The sequence below is a fragment of the Prionailurus bengalensis genome, chromosome E4 (assembly GCF_016509475.1).
Source record: "Prionailurus bengalensis isolate Pbe53 chromosome E4, Fcat_Pben_1.1_paternal_pri, whole genome shotgun sequence".
Taxonomy (NCBI): domain Eukaryota; kingdom Metazoa; phylum Chordata; class Mammalia; order Carnivora; family Felidae; genus Prionailurus; species Prionailurus bengalensis.
Window position 1 is genome coordinate 4,304,055 of NC_057360.1, and position 27,279 is coordinate 4,331,333.

The window sequence follows — 27,279 nt, forward strand, 5'->3', positions numbered from 1 at the left end:
GTTGCATTATAACCCATTACACATTCTCCGGGTGAAGATGAGCTCATAGTACTGTGTGGAAGCTTTGCTGTCCTTCAAGTGTAGGCCATCTTCAGGTTTGTGAGCGTCTGTTAATTCCAAGGTCAGAGATCGTCGTGGTAATCCAAAAGGGAGTCAAGCGCTGATGGGTGACAGAGTTGGCGGCAAGAGTCATGTTGCCATGGTGACCCAGAGCCCCTCCCCTCCAATACCTGCTCACTCCTGTCCTTCTCCGTGGATTTTTAAATTTGTTTTTTTTTAATGTTTATTTTTGAGAGAGAGAAAGAGACAGAGCATGAGCAGGGAAGGGCAGAGAGAGAGAGAGAGAGAGACGAAGACAGAATCTGAAGCAGGCTCCAGACTCTGAGCTATCAGCACAGAGCCCAAAGCGGGGCTCAAACTCATGAGCTGTGAGATCATGACCTGAGCCGAAGTCGGACGCTCAACTGACCGAGCCACCCAGACGCCCCTCTTCTCCATGTATTTTTAAAGAATCCTCAAAAAGAGGGGCGCCTGGGTGGCTCGGTCGGTTGAGCGTCTGACTTCGGCTCAGGTCATGATCTCACGGTTCCTGAGTGTGAGTCCCGCGTCGGGCTCCATGCTGACAGTGTGGAGCCTGCTTGGGATTCTCTCTCTCCCTCTGTCTCAAAAGAAATAAGTAAATAAACTTTAAACAAACAAGCAAATAAATAAATAAATTCTCAAAAAGAAAATACATGAAGGTTACAAATGGAATCCTTGGACGTAATGAAATCCTACTCTCGCCTGGTGCCTTCTTCCAAATCTCTCCCCCTGCCTTCCTGCTACACCACTCCCCACTTACTGTGTCCCCTGTGTCACCTACGTTTTAGGAATGTCCCCATGCTTTTCCATGAGTTGTAATGTCTGCTTCAGGGAAGAAACGTGTACGAAGTGCACGTCTGACAGGGCATCTTGATGGCACCTCTACGTCCAGTCTCTGACTGCCCTTCAGTGTTGATGTTACAACTGTGTGCAATCCGGGCTTTGAAAGTCTGCAAGTGTATTTAGAGCCCTTTCAAAAGGAATGTGTTTACCAAAAAGTGGCAGGGAAGCATCTGGAAGGGTTTCGTCTATTTTTTTTTTTTTTTTTTTTTTTACCAATTCTCTATGCAAAACCCTAAGATGACAGAGCAGTGTGGGTCCTGGGTGCCTTACGGGGCTTTTAATTTCTGGAAACCCAGGTGAGTCCCTCTTGCACCACCTTCCTTGGAAAGGCTAGAAAGAGGTTAAACGGCATTAGCCAAAGGGTCCAGGCTTAATGGTAACACTACGTGACACTCATGATGACCTCCAGTCTCCAGAGTTCAATTTAGCCAATCCTATGCTTGTTTGCCATCAAAATAAAACAAACAGAGAAAATGCACATATGAGCCCTAGGTGGTCACCTCATTTGCATTCCCTTGACTGTGTTTTGATCTTGTGCACACCACGGGCGGGGATGTCCAATCTCTCTCTGCTCAATCAGACTGCGTATCCGTGCGCTCCCCTTGTGTTGCAGGATAACCTTCAAAGAGACAGGACCGAAGCTGGCTCGCTATTCGAGGCCTGCGGCATAGAATGCCACGCTGTCAGAAAGGGTTCAGCCCAGTTCTTGGGAGGACGGATCAGATGATCAAACGTGCTCTCTCCAGTGGTACGGAGCTCACATCTCTCCCTGTGCGGTGGCTTTTCTTTCGAGTCATGAGCGTGGAGCTTCAAGGTCACGAGGAGGCATTCACTGCTCTCTCCTCCCACCCCTCTCCCCTGCTCCTGACCAACGGCCTTGCCAACACTCGGCTGTGGATACTGAAAGCGGTTCCAGAAGGAACACCATCGCCACAAAGTCCATTATTCACCAAGATGGCGGACTTGAGTGCTGGCCCAATGGGCAGCAGACCAGCATGACCATGGTTCCAAACCACTTGTTATTTCATTGACGGACAGTCTGGGTGGCCTCCTCCTTATCATATAAAGGGTGACAGCGAAGAAGAGTCAGCAGCTTTGGACCTGGAGCTGGACAGAGGGAGGAGGAGGCTGCGAAATATCCCAGACACCTTCCGGCCGGTAGACTCTGGCCATCCCACTACTCACGACTCCTTGAGGAAGTGTGGACTTTTGTGCCTCTCCTGTACTGTGGCTCATCCCAGACACTTAGCCTGGAATGCTGTTTACTTTAATCCTATGGAAATTCTTTTACATCCAGCTGCCTTCACTAACCCACCAGTCATCCCCACCAAAGCAAAGCAAAGCAAAACAAAAAACGAAACAAAACAAAACAGGAGAAGTCTGATGGTTCTAGCAACTCCCAGGGACTTCGTGTCCTTGGAAATCACCTGCCTTCCCTTGTCTTCTTTTTTATTGCAGTAAGACACACGCAACATAACTTTACTACTTTAGTCGTTTTAAGTACATAGTTCAGCTGAATAATATTGCATTGCACGGACACACCGCATTTCATTTTCCACTCATCCACTGAAGGACACCTGGTTATTGTGAAGGACCCTGGTGTGAATATGGCTGTGCAAGTATCTGTTTTAAGTTGCTGCTTTCAGTGTTTTTTTTTGGGGGGGGGGGGCGGGGAGAGAGAGAGAGCAAGCATGTGAGCAGGGAAGGGCAGAGGGAGAGAGAGAATCTTAAGCAGGTTCCACACTCAGCGCAGAGCCTGATCTAGGGGCGATCTCACAACCATGAGATCCATGACCTGAGCCAAAATCAAGAGCTGGACACTTAACTGACTGAGTCACCCGGGCGCCCCTCCATTCCATGCTTTTGAGTATGTATCTAGGAGGGGAACTGCTGGACAATATGGCAATTCTATTTTTAAGGTTCTGAGGAACTGCCATACTATTTTCCGGAGTGGCTGTACAATTTTACAGTCTCACCAGCCCCGAGTCCGAGTTCCAAATTCTCCACATCTTTGCCAACATTTATTTCTGTTTCTTTAATGACAGCCTTCCTAACGGATGGGAGGTGGTATTTCGTTGTGGTTTTGTTTACATTTCGCTAGTGGCTAATGATGTAGAACATATCTTTTCATGTGCTTATCGGCCATCTGTGTATCTTCTTTGCAACAAAAAGGTCTATTCATTGTTGCAGTGAATTGCATTTTTTGTTGTTGAATTGTAGGAGCTCTTTATATATTCTGGATACGAATCCTATATTAGATATACGATTTGCAAATGCTTCCTCCCACTCTGTGGGTTGTTTTTCCATCTCTTGTTGGTGTCCTTTGATGCACAAAAGCACCACTTCCTTTTTTTGGTAACACTTCATCATTCTTAGATTTCAACTAACATTTTTTGGCATCTGTGGCTCAAAAGCTTTCCCATGTTGCTTTTCCTGTGATAGGCCTGCCAATAAGAGTGACCAAACACGGCCCATGGAATTTTGTGAAGGCACTCGTCCAATATGGTTCTTGTTATTTGCAGACCACTAACCAGTCACCAGCTGGGGAGAACTTGAAAGATGGTTGTTAAACACATGTGCCACAACTGCCCAGGGACAAACTTCTTTTGAAATCATGTACAACCAACTTCAAGGAGATGATGAGGGCAACTCTGTTAGAACGCCTTCTGGGCATCACGTGTGGTTTACGGAAACATCATCCCGCGGTCCTCACGAAATATACCAACCGGACTGGCTCTTGGCACAGAGGCGGTGCCTACTAATTGGAAGGAATTAAAAGGAAATTAAGTTTAAGAATGGTTTCATCACCGGTACATGTCTGAGAAGAGATGTTACACAGAGGCCACAATGCATACATTTAATAACTTAAGAGAGAGTCTGCAAAATTTTAATAGGGAATGACACACGAAGAAATTGCACATTTCTTGAAAAAGAATGAAGAAAGCTGATTCGAGCTCTCCAGTGATAATTATTCTGCTTGAAAAAAAAAAAGCTATTGTGGCACAGTATCTATGTCTTTTCAGTTGATGGGTCTCATCACAAATGGCTATTCATTTCTTACACGGGACAAATGTGGTTTTGAGTTCAGACTCAAATCACTGATATCCTGCAAGATCCTTCCTTGGGCAGTTTCTCAAAGTCCTGCCAGAGACAAGAAGCTTGCAAACTAGGAGTTAATCACGTCTTCCAATGCCACTTCTTTTCATCTCCCCACTTCTAAAAAAAATTTTGGAACATCACAGCGTTACTTTGAAACGCTACGAAGCAGTCTCCATGGGTGAGATTGACGGTCCCAACACCACCAAGGATGCCTTCTTCTTGAAGAGCTGTATAAAATGGGCAGCAGTCACTTCTCTGCTCTCGTCACATCTAGGACCTAACAGTATCCAGCACAGAGCTGCCCTTCTATGAATATTTAAATAAATACCAGAAGAGTACCTCTCCCTCAAAAGAAGTCTCCCCCCACCCGACCAAGCTTCCTAATTCTGTAACTTCCAAAATACCTTTTCTTTTTCCTCATAAGGGGCCACCATCACAGCGAGACCCCTTGGACTGAGCGTGTGCTGAGCACAGGGCTCCCAGGCCCCCTGTTCTTCCAGGCTCCCAAAGCATTCCAGAGGACAAGCCATGGCCTACTTGTGTGCGCACAGCCCACGATCTTCAAGGACAGCTCACGGGAGAGACATTTCCACCAAGGTTACTGTCAGCCCCGCCTTGAGGAATGTGTACAACAGTCCCCAAAGAGGAACAGTCAGAGCCACCAAGATGCCCTCAGTTTAAAATCAAGACTGTGGCCAAGTCAAGTCAGGCCAGTCTGTAAATGCGTCTAGGTTACGATCCCATGGTTTCCTTGGATTGACACTGCACAGGATGAAGGTCTCTAGAGCAAAAATGCTGGGTCTCAGCAGAACGTATACGTTCAAAAGGCTGATAAGACCAGGTTGTAGAGTCGAGTTCAATATCAAGGCAACTACTGTTTGCAGTTAAGTATCAGCAGAGGAAACAGCTTCCGATGTGGTGATTTTGGAGGGTCTTGTTACAAAGCCCAAGACTGCCCTGTCCCCATTCCTTTGCACTAACACACAGAGAAAGTCTTATTTGGACGGATAGGCTTACTTGGAGGGAACTCACCCAACAAGTATTTACTAAGAACTGAAGATACACGTAGGCTCTCTGCTGGTCCTGGGATGACAAATGCAGATAGACCTGCCCCCTGCTCTGCAAGGCTGACCACAGGTTCAGAGGTGCCCAGAAGAGTCTCAGTGTATGCCTGTTATCCCGCATCCTGCCCAGTTTCTGTTGTCCTGGAGTTTTCATTTTCTGAAAACGTGTTATTATTAAGACTTTATTGTTATTTATTTATTTTTACATCTTTTAAATGTTTATTTATTTTTGAGAGACAGAGTGGGGGAGAGGCAGAGAGGGAGGGAGATGCAGAATCGGAAGCAGGCTCCAGGCTCCGAGCTGTCGGCACAGAGCCCAACGCGGGGCTCGAACTCACGAACCACGAGATCATGACCTGAGCTGACGTCAGACACTCAACCAACAGAGCCACCTAGGCGCCCCTATTATTAAGACTTTAAATGACAAGGTGGGAAGAATTGGACAGACCTTCACTCTCTGCCTTCATGGTTCATGTGCAGTGGATGGGGCTCCTACCTGAAGCCTTAGCATTCTGGATACCTGGGCAGACATGTGCAGAAATGCACTTGTAACCGGTTACCGGACATACATAATTCGTAACTGTGCTCAAACACACTTCTGTTTCTCCCCAGAAAAATACAAGCTGTGGTTGTCACAATCTGCAAGGTTTACACATACAGAGTCACTGAACTTAAGAAAAATTTTGTGATCGATCTTATGCGAAATAAACACCTATTTCATTAGGGGGATGATCAGGTCTTTCTCTGCCGCCTGTCACCAGTCGGATTTGGGAAATTTGGGAGTCTAAAGAACTAGCTTAAATGACAGAATATTGCTGACACTGGAAAGTTTTTAACTTGAAGTATACTGCGGAAGTCTGCTTCAGTGTCCTACAAGAAGGCACTGGAGTTTTGGAAATAGGTCTTTTACATTTTAATTGTACTTTGTTCAAAATGAGTTGTAAGCCTGTTATCAGGTGCTCACCCAACGAAACACCCAAATCGCAGCCTGGGAAGCTCATGATGAATTGCGAATATTAAATGAAACAAAGCTTACAGACAGGCAGGACCCTGAAAACACATTCCTGCAAAAGCAAACAAGAAGCAGCATGAATATTAGACAGCAAGACACAAACAGCATCAAGGATTAAAATTTGAAATTCCAGAACTGTGCTCTGGAAATTCATCTGGGGGAGATCTTTTATTATTTTATTTTGGGGGGGGGCAGGGGGAAGTTCTTTTTAAAACTCACACACAATATTCTTACTGAGTTAGACACGTATTCCGCCGAAAAGGACTTGTAGTTGGTCGTGGTGCACATAAATTCTTAATTATTTTCAACCAGACTGTGATAATCTCCCAAGAGAAATAGAAGCTATAGTGATAGATACACAGAGCTTTATATGTTAACACACATGGGCACACACATGTACAAGGTAGGCAGTGAGGGAAGTGAAGAAGAAAAACACTGTAGCTCTAAGTTAATACTAGAAAACATTATAGTCTTCAGAAAGACACCATTGATAGGATAATATGCATAGATTTGGTGAAGATGGTTAAAATAGGTGAACCAAGAATCATTATTCTGCTTATATTTTTTAGTCTTTATTTTGAGAGACAGAGAGAGAGAAAGATGGGAGAGGGGCAGAGAGAAGGAGAGAGAGAATCCCAAGCAGGCTCCATGCTGTCAGCGCAGAGCCCAATGTGGGCTTGAACTCACGAACCCTGACATCATGACCTGAGCTGAAGTCGGACGCTTAATCCACTGAGCCCCCCGGGCTCCCCTCTGTTTATTCTACTTGAATGTTCTGAGACACAACATAAAAAGATTTTAATTTTTTTCTTTGTTGTACATGGATTCTTTTGGTAAGAAAATACTTCTGAAGGTTATTTTGATTACGACTCTGTTACAAGTCACTACTATAAATGGATTTGTCAGAAAATATTTCAAAAAATTAATATTATTAACTAAGTAACTCTTTTGCTCTCAAAAGTGTCCAGTTTGGAGAATAAATTATAGGATTCCCCTACTTACACTTTAGAACAGGGAGAAATGCGTAACAGAATACAGAAAAGTATCAAAAAAAGTAGTACGGTAGTCTAGGTACCTAAAAAGACCTTCTTATCAAGTACAATTAAACACTGCAGGTAAGATATTTTCACAAATCTTATTAAATGCATTGCTGAGCTTGTAAAAGAGTCAAGAATTTTCAGGCCAAAAAAAATAAATGAAATTGGGAACTTACCAGAACTAAGCATAACACACAAGTCTGCCTTACGCTGAAGGCATTTGCCAAACCAGGTAATAATCTGCTTAGTTTTACGTGGCTTCAAAGGACATTGGAAACAGAAGACAAGGCCAAAAGGCTGCCCAACATGATGGTTTTAACAGGAAAATCCCCTTCAACAACACCTGCGCCCCTCACTATATAACACAGGTCCATGTCGAAAAATGGCACAGAATAGAAAAAGAAATTGTCCCGAGAATATGGAACCACAGGCTAGATTAAAGCAGGTTTTCAGTTTTAATTCTCAGGAGCTGGGTGATCCAAAATATTTCAAGCTGAGAATATCACGTAGGGTATCCTCAACTGGTAGGGATCCCAGGCACCGAGCAGAAGAAAATACAGATGGTAAAATAAGCCACCTTTATCCTTGGTCTCAAAGAATTCTCACAAATAAAATGCCAATGGAAAGCAGTTGCCTCGGGGCAGAGGTACACAAAGGATGGAGGCACCATGAGAGAGAGCCAGCACAAACAAGAGGCAGAATGAGAGGGTCCAACAGAGATTACAAATAATCAACAAAAAGCTGATTAACATGCGTAAGCAAATTAAGATGTCTGAAGGAATACAACAAGAAAGTCATCAGAGACGACCAATTTCTGCTTCTGGCCATGTTGGAAAACCGGGAACTAGACTGACCCTCCAGCCTTAAACTAGGAAAAAAAAAAATTTTTAGGAGAAAAAAAAATGTTTTGGATACTGGGCAAGAGCAGCAGAGGAAAGTAATCTTTGAGAGAAAGGAAACAAATGAGCCGAGCCCTGCAGGTGGCCCAGCTCCCCCACCACCTGGAGAGGTGGCAGGACAGAGGAGGCCAGAGGGAGCCAGGCAGCCAGCTGCCGAGATAGGAGACAAAGTTGAGAATTTGGGGAGGCCAAGGCAGCTAAACTTTGCAGGATGGAATAGTAGAAAGGAAAAAGGAGAGAGCTGGGGAGAGACAGAGAGTGAGAGAGGGAGGGAGGGAGGAAAGGAGGAGGGGGGAGACCATTTCATCATTCCATGGGAGGGAATAGTATGTGTTCAAGCAGACAGAGTGGAAAGATCTGCTCATATATGGGGTTTGGGATGGAGTCCTCGGAAGGGGCTGATAATAACAATACTACTACTAACAATAATAATGCTAGAGTCCTCTAGCTCAGACTAGCCCTAGATGCTCTGCACCTGCCCTAGCAAATCAAGCCTCAAAGGAGCAAACTGATTCCAAATAACTGTGGACTTCAGTCCCATGGATCACACAGTATTTATTTATTTTTTAATTTTTAATGTTTATTTATTTTTGAGAGAGAGAGAGAGAGAGAGCATGAGCAGGGGAAGAGCAGAGAGAGACAGGGAGATACAGAATCCGAAGCAGGCTCCGGGCTCTGAGCTGTCAGCTCAGAGCCCGACGCGGGGCTCGAACCCACAGACCGTGACATTGTGACCTGAGCCGAAGTTGGACGCTTAGCTGACTGAGCCACCCGGGTGCCCCGGGTCAAACAGTATTTATAATGAAAACCAAAAATATTTTGAACTAGTTAGTGATAGTGAAAATCATCATCATTATCAAAACTTGAGGATACAGACAAAGCAGTATTTAGTGCATAATGTATAGAATTAAGTGCTTACATTACATTACATATCTTCAGATGGAGATAAAGAACAGCAAAATAAACTAAAAGAAACTAGAAGAAAGGAAACAGTGAAGAGCAGAAACTCATTCGATGGAAACCAAACATACTGCAAAGAAAATTCACCAAGTCCGAAGTGACTAAGACAGTATCTGCACAGGCAGAGAGCCCAGAGACAGACCCCCTGCATGTGTGGACACTTGTTAAAAGACCCAACGGGCCTTGCAGATCTGTGGGGATTCAAAAAAAATGGTGCAAAATAGTAGAATCCAGAGTTTACAAAGAACTCCTACAAATTGATAAGAAGAGAAGCAACTTTATAGAAAATGGGGCACAACAGGGGCGACTGGGTGGCTCAGCTGGTTAAGTGTCCGACTTCAGCTCAGGTCATGACCTCACAGTTTGTGGGTTCGAGCCCCCCCATCAGGCTCTGTGCTGACAGCTCAGAGCCCGGTGTCTGCTTTGGATTCTGTGTCTCCCTCTCTCTGCCCACCACCCACCCACCCCCGCCCCTGCTGGCACTCTGTCTCTGTCTCTGTCTCTCTCTCTCTCTCAAAAATAAAGATTAAAAAAATTCAAAGAAAGAAAAAGAAAATGGGGCAAAAGACACAAACGAGGTCTATGCAAACAGAGAGTAATAACTAAGAAACATGAGAAGATACTCAATGCCACCAGAAATATCCTGAAAGCATGAGATTCTGACTTCTAGGTACCCGAATTAGCACTACTGACAGGGTGGCTTACCGGCCACAAAAAGCTCTTTTTCCCGCCCTCACACCTGGGAAATAGGAACAAATCAATGGCATCGGCATAACTACGGAGGCTTCCAAGTTGTCACTCTAGTGAATAAAATCTCAAAAATAGTAAGTGTACCGGTTGGGATAGTACTGATGGGGAGTGGTTGCCTTCTTGGCCAGCCCCCATCATGTATGGAATTTATAGTCTCTGGAGCCTCTGGTTTGACTCACTCTCTACTCAAATCTGTATAGCAAGAAGGCTTGGGATGATGGGATTCTGCTACATTTGCTCAAGACGTCAGAGAATAGATTGCAAGGCACCAGAAACCGCTTTCTTCTTGTGGGTCCCAGGCCTGGCCATCTGGGTAGTCACGTGTGTTCCCTCTGGATTCTGCAGTGATACACCCATCCCTCCCTCTGGACTCAGGCTCTGGCACGCTGAGAGATGTTTCACTTCCATTTCTAATGGGTTTCTACACATCCACGTCTACTCTTTGCTCCTAGAGGAACAAGATGGAGGACAGTGGGTTTAACGTGCAGACGGTCTGACAAAAAGGTCCAGCTACCCCGGATGGTGTATGCACGGAATAGATTTCCAGCGTCTCAGAGGATGCAGGCTACATTCACTAGAACCCAACGGTTAAGTGCTGGCTCTTTGGTACCACATGAACAGACAACTGAGCTGTGAGATCACTGTCAAATTCTAAACCTGAACTCCTTATGTGTTGGGGTCTATACAGTGAGGAGGGAGTGTGAGGGCAAAGTACAGGCTAACAGCACCCACACCCCCTTGAGTGGAATATGTGCAATATTCCTCAGACACTCCTGGCTACGCAAGAACAAAGGAAAGGGGTTTAAGTGCTCGCCATGGTGATGTGGGAAACTAAGGCAAATGAAATATTAAATTCTCTTACTGCCTGGAGCCCACTGACAAGTCCTTGAAACTGGCAGAGTGACCTGCCTCTACGAGCTCAGCTGCCTCAATGATGACACTTTGTTGGGGGCAAAAGAGACTTTTGGCTTAACATTATCCTGACCCCCCCAAGAACCTGTAAGTCTACTGTAACATATAAGAATTCCATTGGAAACCTCCTTTATCTCACCTTCCCCAAGATATATGCTGGCCATCATACTCCAAGGCTATGGCCCCCCAATATACATCTGAAGGGTCTCATGACTGAGGTTTTATTGAAAGGTAATAAATGGCGTTTCCCCAGCAACAGCTAGCCCCTCGAGGTCCTGGAAAACTTGCTTCCCAAATTCCTTAGAGACTTACTCTATCCCTGACCCCCTCCCAACCTGAGAGTACACACTCAGTTATCCCACAGGACCCCAGTACAGCCCATGGGTCCTGTCCCCCCGTTTTAATAAAACCACCTTTTTGCACCAAAGACGTCTTCATGAATTCTTTCTTGGCCGATGGCTCCGAACTCCCCCCCCCCCACCATCTCCCCAAACCCCATCAACAACAGGACTACCAAAGGCCTGATAATGATTGTGGAAGAGACTTGAGAGACCACGGTCATATTCTCACGGTGGTTCACTGGGCACGAGATGCTTCCTGTGCGTTACTTCCTTACGACAAGCCTGAATCTTCTCCGCGTTGTACAGATGGAGACTGGAGATCCTCAGGTCACACAGGCAGCAAACGAGGTGCTGAGGCCTGGACCCAGGTCTACCTGGGCTAATTCTGTGTGCTTTCTCCATGCTACGCCCTGGGGATAACATGGTGACTGAAAAGGTGAGCTTCGAGCCCGACGACCTGAGTTCCAGTCCTAGTTGACCAGATGCTATACCTGTGACAGCTGATGAGTTGCCAGACCTTTCTGTGTTTCAGTGTCTTCATCTATAAACATGGGGACACAACAGCATCTATCCTTAAGGTTCATGCGAAGACCAAAAGAGAATGTTTGTATTATATAGACTGGACCTGCGCTCAGCAAATATTCAAAAAGTGGTACCTTTGCTACTCATTGTTTTTGTATGATGCTCAAGGTTCCATGACCCTGTGAAATGGGTCCTTAAATGGGCCCTCGAACAAAGGACTTAATGACAAAAGGGCAATTCTGACTCCATCCCGAAGGCTTTTAGAGGAATAATCACTTCGTTCTTTACATTGACAAATTATAGGTTCAAATCAATGACTTTGGTGAGCAAAGCCTCTGGCTTCTGGAAAGGTCAAATTGTATGGTTTTTAAAGGTGGCTCTTCTCCTTTTCCAAAGGAAATTGTCAAGCAGATGCCGAGATGGGTTTGATTGTTCCAGTAAGAAATCAAGCAGGGAGGTTTGCTTTTTCAGAATTTGATTGTCAAGGAGGTCACAGTGGGGAAGGCTCTGGGCTGTGGATTTGTCCTTTCCTGTGGTGGGTGGAGGCTCAGCGACCCAGAAACGGGAAGGACCTGCAGGCACTTTCCTGGGCCTTACCCGGGAGAGACTACCACTCCGCCCACTGCCGAAAGTTAATCACAAGAGCGGGTGAAGCCCCATCCACACGTGGCCTGTCCTTCTTGACACCAGAGTACACGGTCTTCTAGATGTAGCTTAAAATTTATACCATTGTCAAATAAAGCGCCGCTATTCCCAAATCTGGGGATATTAGCTGGGCACAGGGACAGCCTTTCTTTAGCGTTCCAACGCATTCCTAGAACGTCCCTAAACTTAGATCATTAGGGCACCAATCCCGAAGCCACGCCATAAATGCCTATTGCAAAGAAAGAGTTTGCTTGAGTAACTGAAACTCTTGAATGGACTCTAAGACACGTTTGCTTCTACCAAAGTCCAGACACTCGGAGAGTTATAACAGTAAGCATCTGTATTGTATAGGATATTTATTATTGTCATGATTTATTACTGCTAGAGGGAACATATTCACAGGTGACATACTGGCCCTTTCTACTTCTTTGAACATACTCTACAATGTGACTTTTAACTCTCATCTCTTGTCTTCAAACCGAGTACTGGTTTCTTCTGTCCTCCTGGTCTCTAAGCTCTGTGCATCAGCCCTAATGCTCAGAATAGTAGTTTATACATCACAGATGCTTGACAAATTGTCACAGTAAACCTGGCAGAGTGAATCTATTTTTTCTCTATATTTGATTCGAGAAGGTAGGTCGTAGCTTCAATGCCTCTCCACCTCCTATACAGCTAGTATCACTACGAAAAGACACACTTTGTGCTAGCCGAGAACGGGGTTCTTTGTTAAAAATGTTCTTTAAGTTTATCTACTTATTTTTAGAGAGAGAGAAAAGCACACCAATGAGCAGAGGAGAGGGCAGAAAGAGAGGCGAGAGAGAGAATTCCAAGCAGGCTCCACATGCTGTCAGCACAAAGCCCGACATGTGGGGTTTGAACTCATGAACCACGAGATCATGACCTGAGATGAAATCAAGAGTCAGACCCTAAACTGACTGAGCCCCCGACAGGCGTCCCTGAGAATTCAGTTCTGATGGCCTCAAAGCAAGTCTGGAGGCCCAAAAGCGTCTTCCAGGTTAGTGAGGCAGGGCCACCCAAAAGTTGAAGGCAGAAGCCTGACTCCTATCTGCTACTAAAGAAGTAGGGTTCCTCTAAAGCCTCCACCCAAAAACTATTAGAAGTAATTAATGAATTCAGTAAAGCTGAGGGATACAAAATTTACATACAGAAATCGGCTGTATTTCTATATGCTAAGAATGAAGTAACATAAAGAGAAGAAAAAACATCCCATTGACAATTGCACCAAACTGAACAGGCGGAAGACCTGTTGTACTCAGAAAACTATAAAACACCGATAAAAGAAACTAAAGATGACACAAATGAAAGACATTCCGTGCTCATGGATTAGAAGAGCAAATATTGTGAAAATGCCCACGCTGCCCAAAGCGATCTACAGATTCAATGCAATCCCTATCGAAACACCAACAGTGTTCTTCACAGAGCTAGAACAAACAATCCTAAAATGTGTATGGAACCACAAAAGACCCTGAACAGCTGAAGCAACCTTGAGAAAGAACAAAGCTGGAGGCATTACTGTCCCGGATTTCAAGCTGTACTACAAAGCTGTGGTGATCAAAACAGTATGGTACTGGCACAAAAACAGACACACAGATCCGCAGAACAGAACAGAAAACCTAGAAATAAACCCACAATTATATGGTCAATTAATCTATGACAAAGGAGGCCAGAACACCCAATGGGGAAAATGCAGTCTCTTCAATAAATGGTGTTGGGAAACAAAAACATTAAAAACAAACTGTTGAGACTATATCAAAATAAGAAACTTTTGCAGAGCAAAGGAAACCACCAACAAAATGGAAAGGCAACTTACTGAATAGGAGAGGATATTTGCAAATGACATGTCAGATAAGGGCTTAATATCCAAAATATATAAAGAACTTACACAACCCAACACCAAAAAGCCCCCAAATAATCCGATTAAAAAACAGGCAGAGCACCCGGATAGACATTTTTTCCAGAAAAGGCAAACAGATGGCCGACACATGAAAAGATGCTCAACGTCAGTCATCATCAGGGAAACGCAAATCAAAATCACGAGATAACGACCTCACACTAGTCAGAATGGCTAGAATCAAAAAGACGAGCAACGACGAAGTGTTGGCGAGGATGTGGAGAAACCCCTCTGACGGTGGGAATGCAAACTAGTGCAGCCACTGTGGGGAAAACATGCCTGAAAAATTTAAGAATAGAAATGCCATACGTTCTAGTAATTCCACAACTGGGTATCTACCCAAAGGAAAAAGCCCATTACCTTGAAAAGATATATGCACCCCTACGTTTATTGGCTATTTACAATAGTCAAGATATGGAAGCAACCCAAGTGCTTCCATAACAACAACAGATGAATGGGTAAAGAAGATGTGGAATATACACACAATGGGATATTCCTCTGCCATAAAAAAAGAATGAAATCTTGCCATTTACAGCAACATTGATGGACCCCAAGGGCATTCATTAGGCTAAGTGAAGTAAGCCAGACAGAGAAAGACAATTACCATAGGATTTTCCTTCTCCGTGGCATCTAAAACATAACAAATAAAAGCAGAAAAAGAGCTACAAATGCTGAGAACAAACTTCTTCCGGTTGTCAGAGGGGAGAGGCTGGGGGGATGGGCAAAGCAGGGGAAGGGGAGGGGGAGACACAGGCTTCCGGTTATGGAAGGAGTAAGTCATGGAGATGAAAGGTAGGGCACACGGCACACAGTCAATGGTATTGAAACAGGGACGGCAGCTACACTTGGGGTGAGCACAGCCTAACGTACAGACTTGTTGAAGGACCATGTCGCACACCTGAAACTAATGTAATGTTGTGTGTCAACCATATTTCAATTAAAAAAAAAAATCAGGGTTTCAATCAGGTTGATTTAATGCAAACTAGTGCAAAGATAATAAGGAACCTGGAAAAAAAAAAGACTGTCATTTTCTTGATGACTCATGTGATAGGAGAGCTGAGTATGCAAACGAATAATTAAAATATAACATCAGGGCCTACAATACAATACCTTCAGAATGCCACAGGGGATTACAGGAGCGAAACAACTTTTCTGGAACAAAGGAGCAGGAGGGAGGAAAGGAGATCAGACAAGGCTTCAAAGAGGAGACAATATTTGAGGCAAGCCTTGAAGAATAAGCAGGAAGGGGATGCAAAGATATTTCATATTAAAAAATGGATTAATGTAATTTACCGTATTAAAGGATTACAGAAGGAAAAGCCACACGAGCATCTCATTAGATGCAGAAATGGGTTAGACAAAATTCAACAATCAACTTTTTAAAGTCTCTTGGAGATCCATCAACGGAAGAACCAATACCCTGTGATATGCCCCAAACAACAGAAACATCATACATCAAGGAAAATCAATAAACAATAGTGGCACACATCAGTGTGGGTGTCAGAAATGAAATCTTGGTTGAAAAGAGGAAGTTACAGAAGAGCCAAGAAGAGAGCATGATTCCATTCATGTAAAGGTCAAAATCAGACAGAACCACGGACACAAATTTACCTGGTAAATGGATAAGGCAAATTCGGGGACTGTAAACACAAAATTCAGCACGGTGGCCACCTCCGGGAAGGGCGGGAGGGCTACGTCCTCACAGAGGAGCACAGAGGTCTTCCAAACGTTCTATTTCCTAACCTGGGTGGTGGTCACATGGGTGTTTGATGTGTTATTTTGTAGACTGGGCAGATGTGTTTCTATATCTATATTTATGGCAGATTCCACATTGGAAACATGTAACAGAAGCAGAAACTGTCTAAACGAAGAAGGAGATCCAAGGCAGTATGGAATTTAGCATGTTTCTGATAATCATTCGATGAATGAATGAATGAGTAAATGAATGAAAGAACAGATGAACGATCAAGGCCATTTGCAGGCAGAAAAAAATAGCATCTACAAAACATGGGGCTGTGAGAGGGTGTGGGGAGTTTCACGAGGCTGTACATGGTTTTTGTGATCAGAAAAGTGGTTGTGAGCCCAATTATGAAGAGCTTCACGGGCCATAAAAGGGTTTGAACTCTATGCTGTAGACAACAAGAAGCCACTGCAGGATTTAAACAAGGGGTGACATCAGATTTGCCTTTTAATTTTTTTAAATGCTCATTTACCTTTGGGGGGGCGGGGAAGGGCAGAGAGAGAGAGAGAGACAGAGACAGAGACAGAGACAGAGAGAATTCAAAGCATGATCCAGGCTCTGAGCTGTCAGCACAGAGTCTGATGCGGGGCTCGAACCCATGAGCCGTGAGAGCATGACCAAAGCCGAAGTCAGATGCTTAACCAACTGAGCCCCCCAGGTGCCCCTAGATTTGCCTTTTAAATTGGCATTCTGGCAGCCGTGTGGAGGGCCAGGAAACTGGTCTCCTCTGCTTTCCCCAAAGGAATCCTCAGAAGGAAACTGTGGCATTTTCCCCTGGCGAAGGGTGTAGTGTAATGCACTTTGTTCTAAGAACTACATAGAAATACTCTCAACACTCAAAAACAACAACCTCCATGGGTCCTGAGTGCAGGAGGTCACTGAACACGACTGAATATTGTAAAGCCTTTTAAAGTCAACTATCCTTCAAACTATTAACAAATTTACTAGAACCATCTCTATTTCTCCAGGTCTCTCTTTAGTATATCAAAATGAAACTCAGCTCTGTTTTAGTTAAAGACTCACTGGTACATTAGACAGTTTGATACAACTTAACTGCTCCGTGAACATAACTATTTGAAAATTGTTCAATTACACATGAACTGAATTATCACCTCATTTGCATGGACCAAAAAAAAAAATCTATTAATGCTCAGTCGAGCCTGAACCTGTTTGGCTGTGGAACAGGTGAGAATTTATGGTTGGATACTCTGATTGAAGCTCTATTAACGTTCAAGACAGTTTCTTAATGAATTAAGCCTCAACTCATTTGTATGCCCCATCCCTTCTAATGCCTAATTGTGCCTAAATCTGGCCATCCTTGAGTGATCACGGCACCCTCTGGGTGTCCAAGGGCATGTGCAGTGCTCTGTGCACTGGCCCCGAATAAACCTGGAGCCCCTCCCCCCCCCCCCATACAAACACACTTGAGCTGTTTTCTCCCGGGAGCAGCATGACTGGTGGTAAGATGATTAGTTATCATTAAAGGTAACAATTAGCGGCAGATTCGGAGTCTTGCGTTTGGCTCAGCCGTTTATCATGCTTTGTGTCAGGAGATACGACACCATGGTGGTGAAGGACAGGGCAGCTGTGAGTGGCTCAGGCGTCTAAAGGATGGGCAGCGGAAAACCTGACAAATCTGACGTGTAAGAGAATGAAACAAGGCTGGAGATGAGCAGAGGGTTTCCGAGTCACCACGTCTGCCCACACAGCCTTTTCTACCATCCTTCTGATTCGGTGGTGGTTGAGCACCGGTGCCCACGTACCATCAGGTGTCAGACCTGGCAGTCCATGTCTGTATCTCCGCTAGACTATAAATTGTCCAAGAGTGGAGATCATCTGTGTTCTTCTGTTATATCCCTAGTGCCCTGCATATTGTAGGGGTCCAATAAATATTTTTCAATGAATGGAGTGAAGGACCAAGTGGATAAAAGAACTTCCAGATATTCTGCTATGTATTCCTCAAATTCTTTCCTCTATGCGTGGTGGCCTCTATCCCACTTACGATAAAATCAGTCCCTGAAAACCGCCAGCCAGGTCCTCTTGGAAGAGATCAGAATCCACCTTACTGATCAAAACAGCACTGAGTTCCATGATTAATGGAGTTAAACTCTATGGGTCACTTGGGATCGAAAGTGTAAGCTGAAAGTTAGATCATCAGCCTTAGTCTTGAAAATCTCTTTGGAAGAAAACCCTTCTCTCACAAAATCCCATATGGTCACGTTTTGCTTCAGTGTTGGAACACATCATGGTCTCTGGCTGAGAACCAAAAGTACTTGGGTTATATTTAAAGGCTATGTTATATGAAAGGTTTGTATCTTTAAATATCTGACTCACACCCTGGTGAGTGGGGTATAACACAGATACAATTGAGGGCACAGCAACATCTGACCCCGACCTCTCCATGCACCTGCAGGCTCTGTGAACCCATTGAGGAAAGTCTACCATTGAGGTACAGCCATTCACTTCCTTAATTCAATGGATCAGGCGGCAACCCTATCTACCTACTAGGCACCCAGAGTCTTGTTGAATAAATTCACGAGCTCTCCATGTGAACAAGAGGTACTTACAATCCATTTGGCCCTTGAGAATCCAGGAAGAGAAGACAGTGCCCAGTGTCTACCCACGGATGAAGATCACACACACATAGGCGCACGGTGGAATATTATTCGGCCATTAAAAAGTTACATCCTGTCACCAGTGACAGCGTGGATGTGTCTCGAGGGTGTTATACGAAGTAAAAGAAGCCAGACGCAGAAAGGCCAATACTGTCTGATCTTAATTACACGTGGACTTTAAAAATCTGAACTCGGGTACAGAGAACAGGTCGGTGACCGCCAGAGGTAGGGGAGGGGGCCCGAGGGCAGGGGAGCGGGTGAAGGAGACCCGCACCAGGGGCTCCCCTGTCTCAGCTCTGCCTCGGCTCCCCAGCCCATGTTGTAGACCATCTCTTAGAAACCACAAGTACTTGACTGCATATTTCTTAGGGAGTCGAGTCTGAAGAAACTTCTCAAATTCCGGTAGATAGACTGACTCCCTCAGCCGCCAACTGTGGAAATCCCCAAAGCCGTTATTATTAGCCTGGTGTTTCAGGAAGCTCATTATCTCGTGCCGTGACAGCTTACCGTCACTGTCACCTCCAGCCTACTCTTCCCTTGCCTTTCTTGTCCTTGGCAAAACTTGAAGACACAGGCCGGGTGATAACCTCTCCTATTCTGACAGGAATCTTCCGACTCAGAGATGCCTCTGTGCACCGCCTAGAAACTAGAGAGGGCCAGAAGTTCTGTCTTGTCAGCAGGCCGCCCCCAGCATGGGACACGGTCATTCTTCTCATGCTGGAGCCCACCCAATAAGGCGGGAGGGCAGTGTGGGGGTCCCGGGGGTCCCACAGCCTAAGAGAGCATCACAGAATCTGCAGCTTTTCCCATTAATGGGCACGTGAAAAGGCTCCACCAACAGGCTCTTACACGAGCAAGACTGAAGAAATTAAGAAAGGAAAAGGCCCGGTGAGATTCTGCAGAGATCAGAATACAGGGTTTAGACCGTCGGGTTCCACTGACGGCCATCTGAGGAGGTCAAGTTGAGCCCTGCTCTCTTCTGGCCCGGCTCCTGCACACGGCTTCTGAGTGATGAGGGTCTCATTCATTCCAACATTCTTATCTGGTAGTTCTGATTTTGGTTCAGTGGCCTGGCTTCCCTTCCCTACCCTCCCTATTCCCCTCTCCCCACCGCCACGGGTCTCTTGAAGTCAGCCAGCCCCGGCTTAGCCATCCCGGCCAAGCAGAGGCCTGGAGACGGACCCTGCACTTAACAGCTGGTCCCACCCCCGGAACTACGTCCTTACTTCCAACCCACGACACACGCCTGAGCTCTGCAACAGAGCCACTGTCTTACCTCATCTGTGATTCCAGCAGTTACCGACGCAGCGGCCCAGCACCGTGGACACTGTGTTAGGAAGTGGTGATTCACTGGGGGGCAGTGAAACAGTCTGTCACCTACCGGCCGCGTCAACATGGACAAGTTAACTCACCCCTCTTGTCTCAGCTTCCCCATCTGCAATAGCAGTGTGACCACAATAGCATCCATGTCATAAGGCTGTCGGCAGAATTAAACGCCCATCAGGCCTTTGGAGCAGTTCCTGATGTACAGTAAGACAATGACTGTGAACTGTCATTATGCTCACGGCATGAAACGAGCCTCATTCAGAGCTCATCCGTGCACCGCGCTAGCTACCTGGGATGTTGCTGGGAAATCAGAAGATAGGTATTGGAAACTATTCTCTTCTTCTCCCTATGACCCAGCAAGTCCACAAATTAGGAACCTCTGTCCCCTTGGAAAGATCGAGGAAAACGTTCCCACGTTCCTCTTATTCGCTTCTTCCCACGGCAGGCAAGGGGTCTGGCTGGTGAGCCTGGTAAATGTGACCCTGGGCAGGAACAACCCCAACGCTGTCTGTCTGTCCGTCTCCCTCTCTGCAAGTCACACGTTCCCTCCTGCACTTGAGTCACGTGGCTGCCCAGGTAAGTGACCGCCCCGCTGACCTGATTCTGCCCATTCGTGAGTCTGGGTGTCTGGCTCATGGAGGGACAGAAGCCCCCCCCTGCCCTATGCTAAGATTCAGCACAGAGGGTCTAACTCCCAATCATACTCTTGTACGTATTTGCCAGCTGGTTCAGAATCTGGAGGGAAGAGAGTTTCGTTAGTAATCTCAGAAAGGAAGGAAACTTCTTGAAAAGCCAAGAGGGAAATGAAGTCATCTCCTAATTTCTACCCAGCCCTCCAACCACATGGCCTATTATCCTGCGGGGACGAGCCACGGTTGACAAAGAAAAAGTAGACTGTGGCCTTGCTGCTTAGAGATGGCAACTGAGTCGGGGGCCTAGATCCCTGAGGCTCCGTGAGGGGGCCAAAAGTGGCCCCCTGGAGGACCAAAAGGAGGACACGCAGAATTTGTGTGCCTAACCAGAGGAGAAGGGACCCATGCCTGAACCCGGGGCTTGCGACCCCAATTCCCAGTCTCATTTCTCCCTGAGTGATTTGTGTGGTTCTGGAACAACCTGGAGGTCATTAACCTCATTTACTGGCGGCTGCTGCCGAAACTCTTAAGAAGAGGGTATCAATCTCTGGAAATGTTCATAATTAAATATGAAGACACCACTGGCCAGGGACATAGATGGAGCTAGGAGGAAGAACAAAAGAAAGAAGGCTGAAAATCTCATAAAGGGACAGGGGTGGGGGGGGCGCGCCTCTGTGTCCCGGTGATTTTCTGAACTCACTTTCTCTGCATCCTAACAGTCGTTAAAATGTATAAAAATGAATATTTTTGAAGCGGCAATACTAAGAATTATCATTGCCACGGTTGCCTGGCAACCCGAGACTTTGGTTATTTTATTTCTAAACAGGGAATGCTATAAACCAGTACCCGGAGTTTGTGCAAATAGTTCTAAATTGATGTTCTCCCTGTAAATCAGGAGGAGATAATACAGCATTAATGTACTTCTAAAGGTTGCTAAATATGCATGTGTCTCTTACACTTCACACATGCGCGTGCGCAAAGATTCTTACAGAGTTTCCGTTAAGCGCGATCTTCAGCAAATGTCGAGCATTGCTATATTCCTTTGCATTTTTCCTGGAAAATATCTATTTAGTTGTATATTAAGCGTAAATAATATCTATTCGAACAAACTTTCGTCTCCTGGGTCACCAGGGGAAATAGTATTGTACTAATTAATATCAACCCGTGGCCCCTTCCCCCTCCCAGACACCGAGTGGGTCTCCAGTTTGGGGCAAGTGGAGACCCTCTAAACGGCCACTCGGAGGGAATCTCTCTCAAAGCATCTCCGTCAGGGATGCATGTCCTGGAAAGGCCTTATGAATTTCAGCCAAGAGGTGTGGGCATTTTGGAAAAGCTGTCTCTGTGTACAAAACGTCATTTCTCCACAAGTCACTGACTGGAATGTAAGCTTCCAAGGGCTGCTCATTGGCCTGAATGAACTGCTCAAACGCTGCCACGTTCTGAGTAATGACCTTGGTTCCTGACCTCACCGGGGCCTTTGAGGAAAAGTGCTCCCATTCCAGACCCTGATGGCGGGCTCCTTACTGCTTGTGTGGAGTGGAGGCCCCTGTGGTCCTTGCATTCGGAAGCTGGTAACGCCTGCCTCAGGCTCCTCCCGCCTCTCCCAGCAGCTTTACCACAGAGAAGGGGGAGGCTTGGTGACGCCTGAGCCCTAGACGCGTCGGTGAGCGATGCGGAGAAACCACGAGGAAGTCTTGGCCTGAACCACAGGCCAAACCCGTTGAAGAAAGGCATCGGGCATCACTTATTTCCCGGGATCGTAACGCAGAGCCGGGTCTCGAGCGGACTCAGAAGAGAGTCTCACGTGCAACGTGAGGGAGTCACAGAAGATGTTCCGTGACCTCTTGTATTGAATGGAAACCAAGATATTATAAAACACCTCGTGTCTGGAAACACAGTACAAGCATCTTGTTGGCTAAGACACAAATAGACATTCGGCCTATTACATAATTACTTCTCCAAACGGGGTAACAATTGAGGATGAAGGTGGAGGCTTCAGGGCTTGAAGCAGAGCTGTGTGGCAGGTAAGCTTCCTAAGGGTTTGTACCCCTCACAGGACCACATCTAAAAGGGACCAAAAATTCTATTTTGAGACACTGGGTGGTGGTCAGAATTCCCAAGTCTCGGAGCACCTGGGTGGCTCAGTAGGTTAAGCATCAATTCGGTTCAGTCTGTGATCTCACAGTTCACGAGTTCGAGCCCCGCATCGGGCTCTGTGCTGACAGCTCGGAGCCTAGAGCTGCTTCAGATTCTGTGTCTCCCTCTGTCTCTCTGTCCCTCCCCTGCTCACGCGCTGTCTCTCTCACTCTCAAAAATAAACAAACATTTAAAAAGAATTAAAAAAAAAAAAAAAGAATTTCCAAGTCTCTGGAAAGACTGGCTCTACAGATCAGCTGGGACGTAATAATGCTTTAGCCAAAGCCAAGTTCACACTGACAGATCCACAGATCTGTGTGGTCGCCCTTCTGGGGGCCAAATCCAGAGGTGTGTGTCTGCAATATTGGCTTTGGCAGGGTAATTCGTTTCAACGCCTCTGCCTATGTTTTCTCATCTACCAAATGGGAAGACCCCTATGACCTTGGTGCCCAAGACAGCTGCAACGACCATGGGGAGAAAACTTGCAAATGCATCGTCAAAATGCTCAGACTACAACAGATTTCCTGAGACGAGAGTCCCCCAAAGTTAGGGAGGAATCTGTGCAGAACTGAATAGGGGTCTGGAGCTGCTGGCCTCTCCCTGCCTTCCCTGCATGCTTTTCTGAATGGCGTCACCACTTAGGGTTGATTTATAGCACTTGGGGTGGCCAGCAGGCCTGTGCCGTGTTAACGGCTGAGGCTGGGAACCCGCTGCGCGCCGTTCTGACATCTACAAAGGCAATATCATTTGCAAAGTCAAAACCATCCGGGGCACACCTAAGGTGCCCACGGGAGCGCCTGGGATGGGTAATGCATCCAAACTCACATTCCAGCTCGCTCACATGACAAATCATCTGATACAGGGATGACAACAAACGAGGACAGGCTATATCCCCACTGTGCACATTCCGGTTAATTTCCCAGAAGCAAACACAAGTAATGCAGGTTCCAAGCGTAGAGTTGTCTAGGGTGACAAACGACGAGGTACCGGGTTGCTGTGCGTGTGTTGCAGACGGGTGCCGAATGCGGAGTTTGGGTTTCTGCTTTTTGCTGTGAGCAAGAAAGAGAGAAAACCAGAGGGGCAGGCAACCTCCCCTCCCTCCCTCTCTCGCAAAGATGAGGCTGACTGCAGAAAGGTGTTTAGTATGCTAACAAAATGCTGCAGAATGTGGCTTTAGAGCCTTGACTGAATTGATAAAGGAAATCTGGGCCCTCCCGCTGTGCTGAGCGCCCCATGCTGTGCGGAGCAAAGGCAGCTAATATATTACAGAGCCTGATGAGGCTGGGGGAGAGGACGGATGGGCAGCTTGGGCTCAGAACCAAGGTCCCTGAGCCCTAAAAAGTGACGCAGTCGCCCCCTCCCCCCCACCGCCGACTGGCTGGGAGATCTGAGTAAATCTTTGCCTTCTTTTCCCGTACCTTGAAAAAGGATAGTTTCTGGTTGATGAATCGCCTTGCAAATGTGATTTGCAGATGCCATATACTGAACGTGTGCTGTGGCTGAGACAGAGACACTTTTACAGCAAGGGTCTTTTTTTTAGGCTCTTACTCTAAGATGGGCCTGAAGGAGTAGGGGGATGGTAGGACTGGGTGGGACAAGTCACGGGCAGATGAGGGTTTGGGGAAGGATGGAGCTGGCCTGACAGCTCGGCCACCACGTTTCCCAGCACCCCATCTCCAGGAGGGTCCCCACGGTGGGACCACTCTAGGTCTCGAGCAGACACTGAATTTATGTTGAGTCTGTGCTTACTTCAGACGCCCGAACAACGTAATCATCACTCCCACACAGCTAGCATGGGAGGAAGAAAACGGGAACGGAAGCAGACACATGTCTGCAGGGAAGGGGGTGGAGGTTTCGTACTCTGTCAGCCCTCCCAAGGGGGCAGGCGGCTGGTCAGGGAGACTGCCCCGTGTTACCTTACGTTTAATTGAACAAGTGCCCTTGAGCGATTAATAAACACAATCCTTGATGTTTCCCCTACATGTTTACAATAGAATTAACTTTAACCAACGGGAAGTTACTTTATCTGAAGTAGAAGTGATTTCCCTGCTTACACTCACTGATTCAACAGATACTTACTGAAATCCTAAAAGCACGTGACTCGACAGAAACGACGTGAGAGATACAGAAGTAAAATATGTAATCAGTGACCGCATAAGATGGTGTTTTGGATTTTACTTACATCATGATCTATTATCACCTTAATAGACATGTTTCCCTTTGTGTGGACAGGGAAGGCAACTGAGGCCAGTACCCACCCTTTCTTTCTCAGGTGTGCAACACGGATAGTACCAGTCCAGACCTTTATTTTTACCCTTTTCTCTCCCTCCGTCCATCCCTTCCTTCCTGCCTTTTTTTTTTAAAAAATTCTTTTAAATGTTTATTTACTATTAGAGACAGAGTGCAACTGGGGGAGGGGCAGAGCGAGAAGGAGACGCAGAATCCAAAGCAGGCTCCAGGTTCCGAGCCGTCAGCACAGAGCGGGACGCGGGGCTCGAACCCACAGACCGCGAGATCATGACCTGAGCCAAAGCTGGACGCTTAACCGACTGAGCCACCCAGGTGCCCCATCTTTTTTTTTTTTTTTTTAAATATTTATTTATTTTTGAGAGAGAGAGAGACAGAGAATGAGTGGGAAGGGGCAGAGAGAGGGAGACCCAGAATCCAAAGCAGGCTCCAGGCTCTGAGATGTCAGCACAGAGCCCGACTCGGGGCCCGAACTCAAGAACCGTGAAATCATGACCTGAGCCAAAGTTGGATGCTTAACCGACTGAGCCACCCAGGTGTCCCCACTCTTTCTTTTCTTGTCATTACAAGTCAAGTTTATTCAACTGCAGACGTGACACCAAATGAAACCTTATAAACCTTCAACTTGAAATTTTTTTCTCAGGGAAAATGGTCCTCACAAGGGCTGCGAAAACCATTTCTGGGTTTATCCCACCAGGTTTCCAAATTTCAGGGAGTTGAGACAGACTGGATTATACCTGCTACTTAAACTCCTAAAGTCAGTCTACGAATGGTCCCCCAGGTGCAGAATTAAATCATGGTGCCGACATCACTTTAGGGCAGAGAAGAAGGAAGACACGAGGACTCATCCCGAATCTCACTCGTTGTCGAACAAATGGCTTGACTTACCTTTTTCCTCCCACACAACAGTGACTTACATTACGCATGATTTTACAGATTAAAAAAAAAAAAGATTCACATACATTTGCTTAATCCTCATGGCAACTCTGTAGGCGTTATTTCCATTAAGTAGATGAGGGTAGGCTCAACCAGATGATTGTCGTGAATTATTGGCCACAGCGTTCTCAATTTTACAAAAAAACTTGCACACGCATCCCATTCTGAGGCTCGTATCCTTGTGACGCAGGTAAGAGTTCATCCAGAACCATCAGTTTATGGTGAGTGAAGGTTCAGACGGCAGTGAGAGAAGCAGCTGGACCCTGGCGGGGGCCCGAACAGGCAGAGAGCGCCCACCACCATCGCCATGTTGTCCAAGGGCAAGGCTGAATTGGGTGACAGTGGTGACAGGTAGCTCCAGGGTTGGATCATATATGGGCACAGGGGACATGGCCAGTCTTTGGCTATTCCAGACATAGGAGAGGCTCTAATTTCCTCCTCGTGGAGCATAATGGGAAGAGGGAAAGGATCTTGGAAGTGGAGTCAACATTTGCATGGGGGGTGGGTGGCAATTCCCCAAGCTTTAGGAGCTCTCCTACGTAGGGCTACCAGATAAAAATACAGGCTTTGCATGCGTTACTGGGGGGGGGCACACTTACACTAAAAAATTATTTGTTTTTTATCTCAAATTCAAATTTTCCTGGGAATCCTGTATTGTTATTGGTTAGATATGATAGCCCTACTCCGAAGGGAAGGGTAGTTCAATCTTCTGCCCTTTGCTTTCATCACTATGAGGCATCTGTGTGATGGTGGCCATAATCTAGCCATGGCCATTGTGATCAGAGACCCCAACTGAGACAGTTCCCGATTATCTGACTTGATTGTCAGGATTAGAGTAATTTAAGTATTTTCACAGCTTCTGAATTTGGAAGATGACGCGATACGCACTCGTTAGCAAAGGCTGGTTTGGGCACTGAGCTGACAATGTGGTCCACCGAGACGGTCGGGCTGTAGTGTGCCTCTCCCGAGAGGTCACTGGACCAAGAGTCCCACACCCAGCCCTGGCACCATGCTGACCCCATTCCATTCATCCAGCAGAAGGTCACTTACTTGTAAGGGATGTGTTTGCTGCCGTTGACAAGAGCCAGGATGACGTTGCCCAGCGCAGACAGCGAGAGGCATAGCCCTGATCCTCCTTCCCGATTCTTGCTAAGAGCTTTCACACAGCTGCCGAGATCAATGAGGTGCAGGCGGCTGCGGCCTCCAGACACTGACACGAGACAAGAGAAGAGAAAAGTGGTTAGGTTCTGTCTGGCAAACACTCGTCTGGTAAGCGCCAGAGCTCTTTGGGAACTCAGAGGGAAAAAGAAAAGGAGAAGCAACAGGTCGATGTCTGCGACTTAGCAGGAAACCCCAACAAAATCCAGCTAGGTTGCAAATAGCGTGGTCCTCTTAAATTCTGCCTGCCACACATCGCTGACCTAAAACCTACTGACATTCCTCCTGTGACAAGTGAATAATTCTGGTAGGTTGCACTGGAGATTTCAGAGAAGGCGAACGTCCAGTAAGATGACAATAAGGTTTCACCTACATGTCCTCTGGATAGCAGAGCTCTGAAACTGACCGAAT

General features: G+C 46.3%; 1 protein-coding gene across 2 annotated transcripts in view; it reads right to left on the minus strand.

The window, feature by feature from the left end:
- KIF26B (kinesin family member 26B) overlaps positions 1–27,279 on the minus strand; it is a 472,500-nt gene that overhangs the window by 39,745 nt on the left and 405,476 nt on the right. For both annotated transcript variants that reach the window (XM_043569394.1, XM_043569395.1), the window contains one exon: positions 26,761–26,920. In XM_043569394.1, the coding sequence (XP_043425329.1) occupies positions 26,761–26,920 (160 nt within the window). The remainder of the gene's footprint in view (positions 1–26,760; positions 26,921–27,279) is intronic.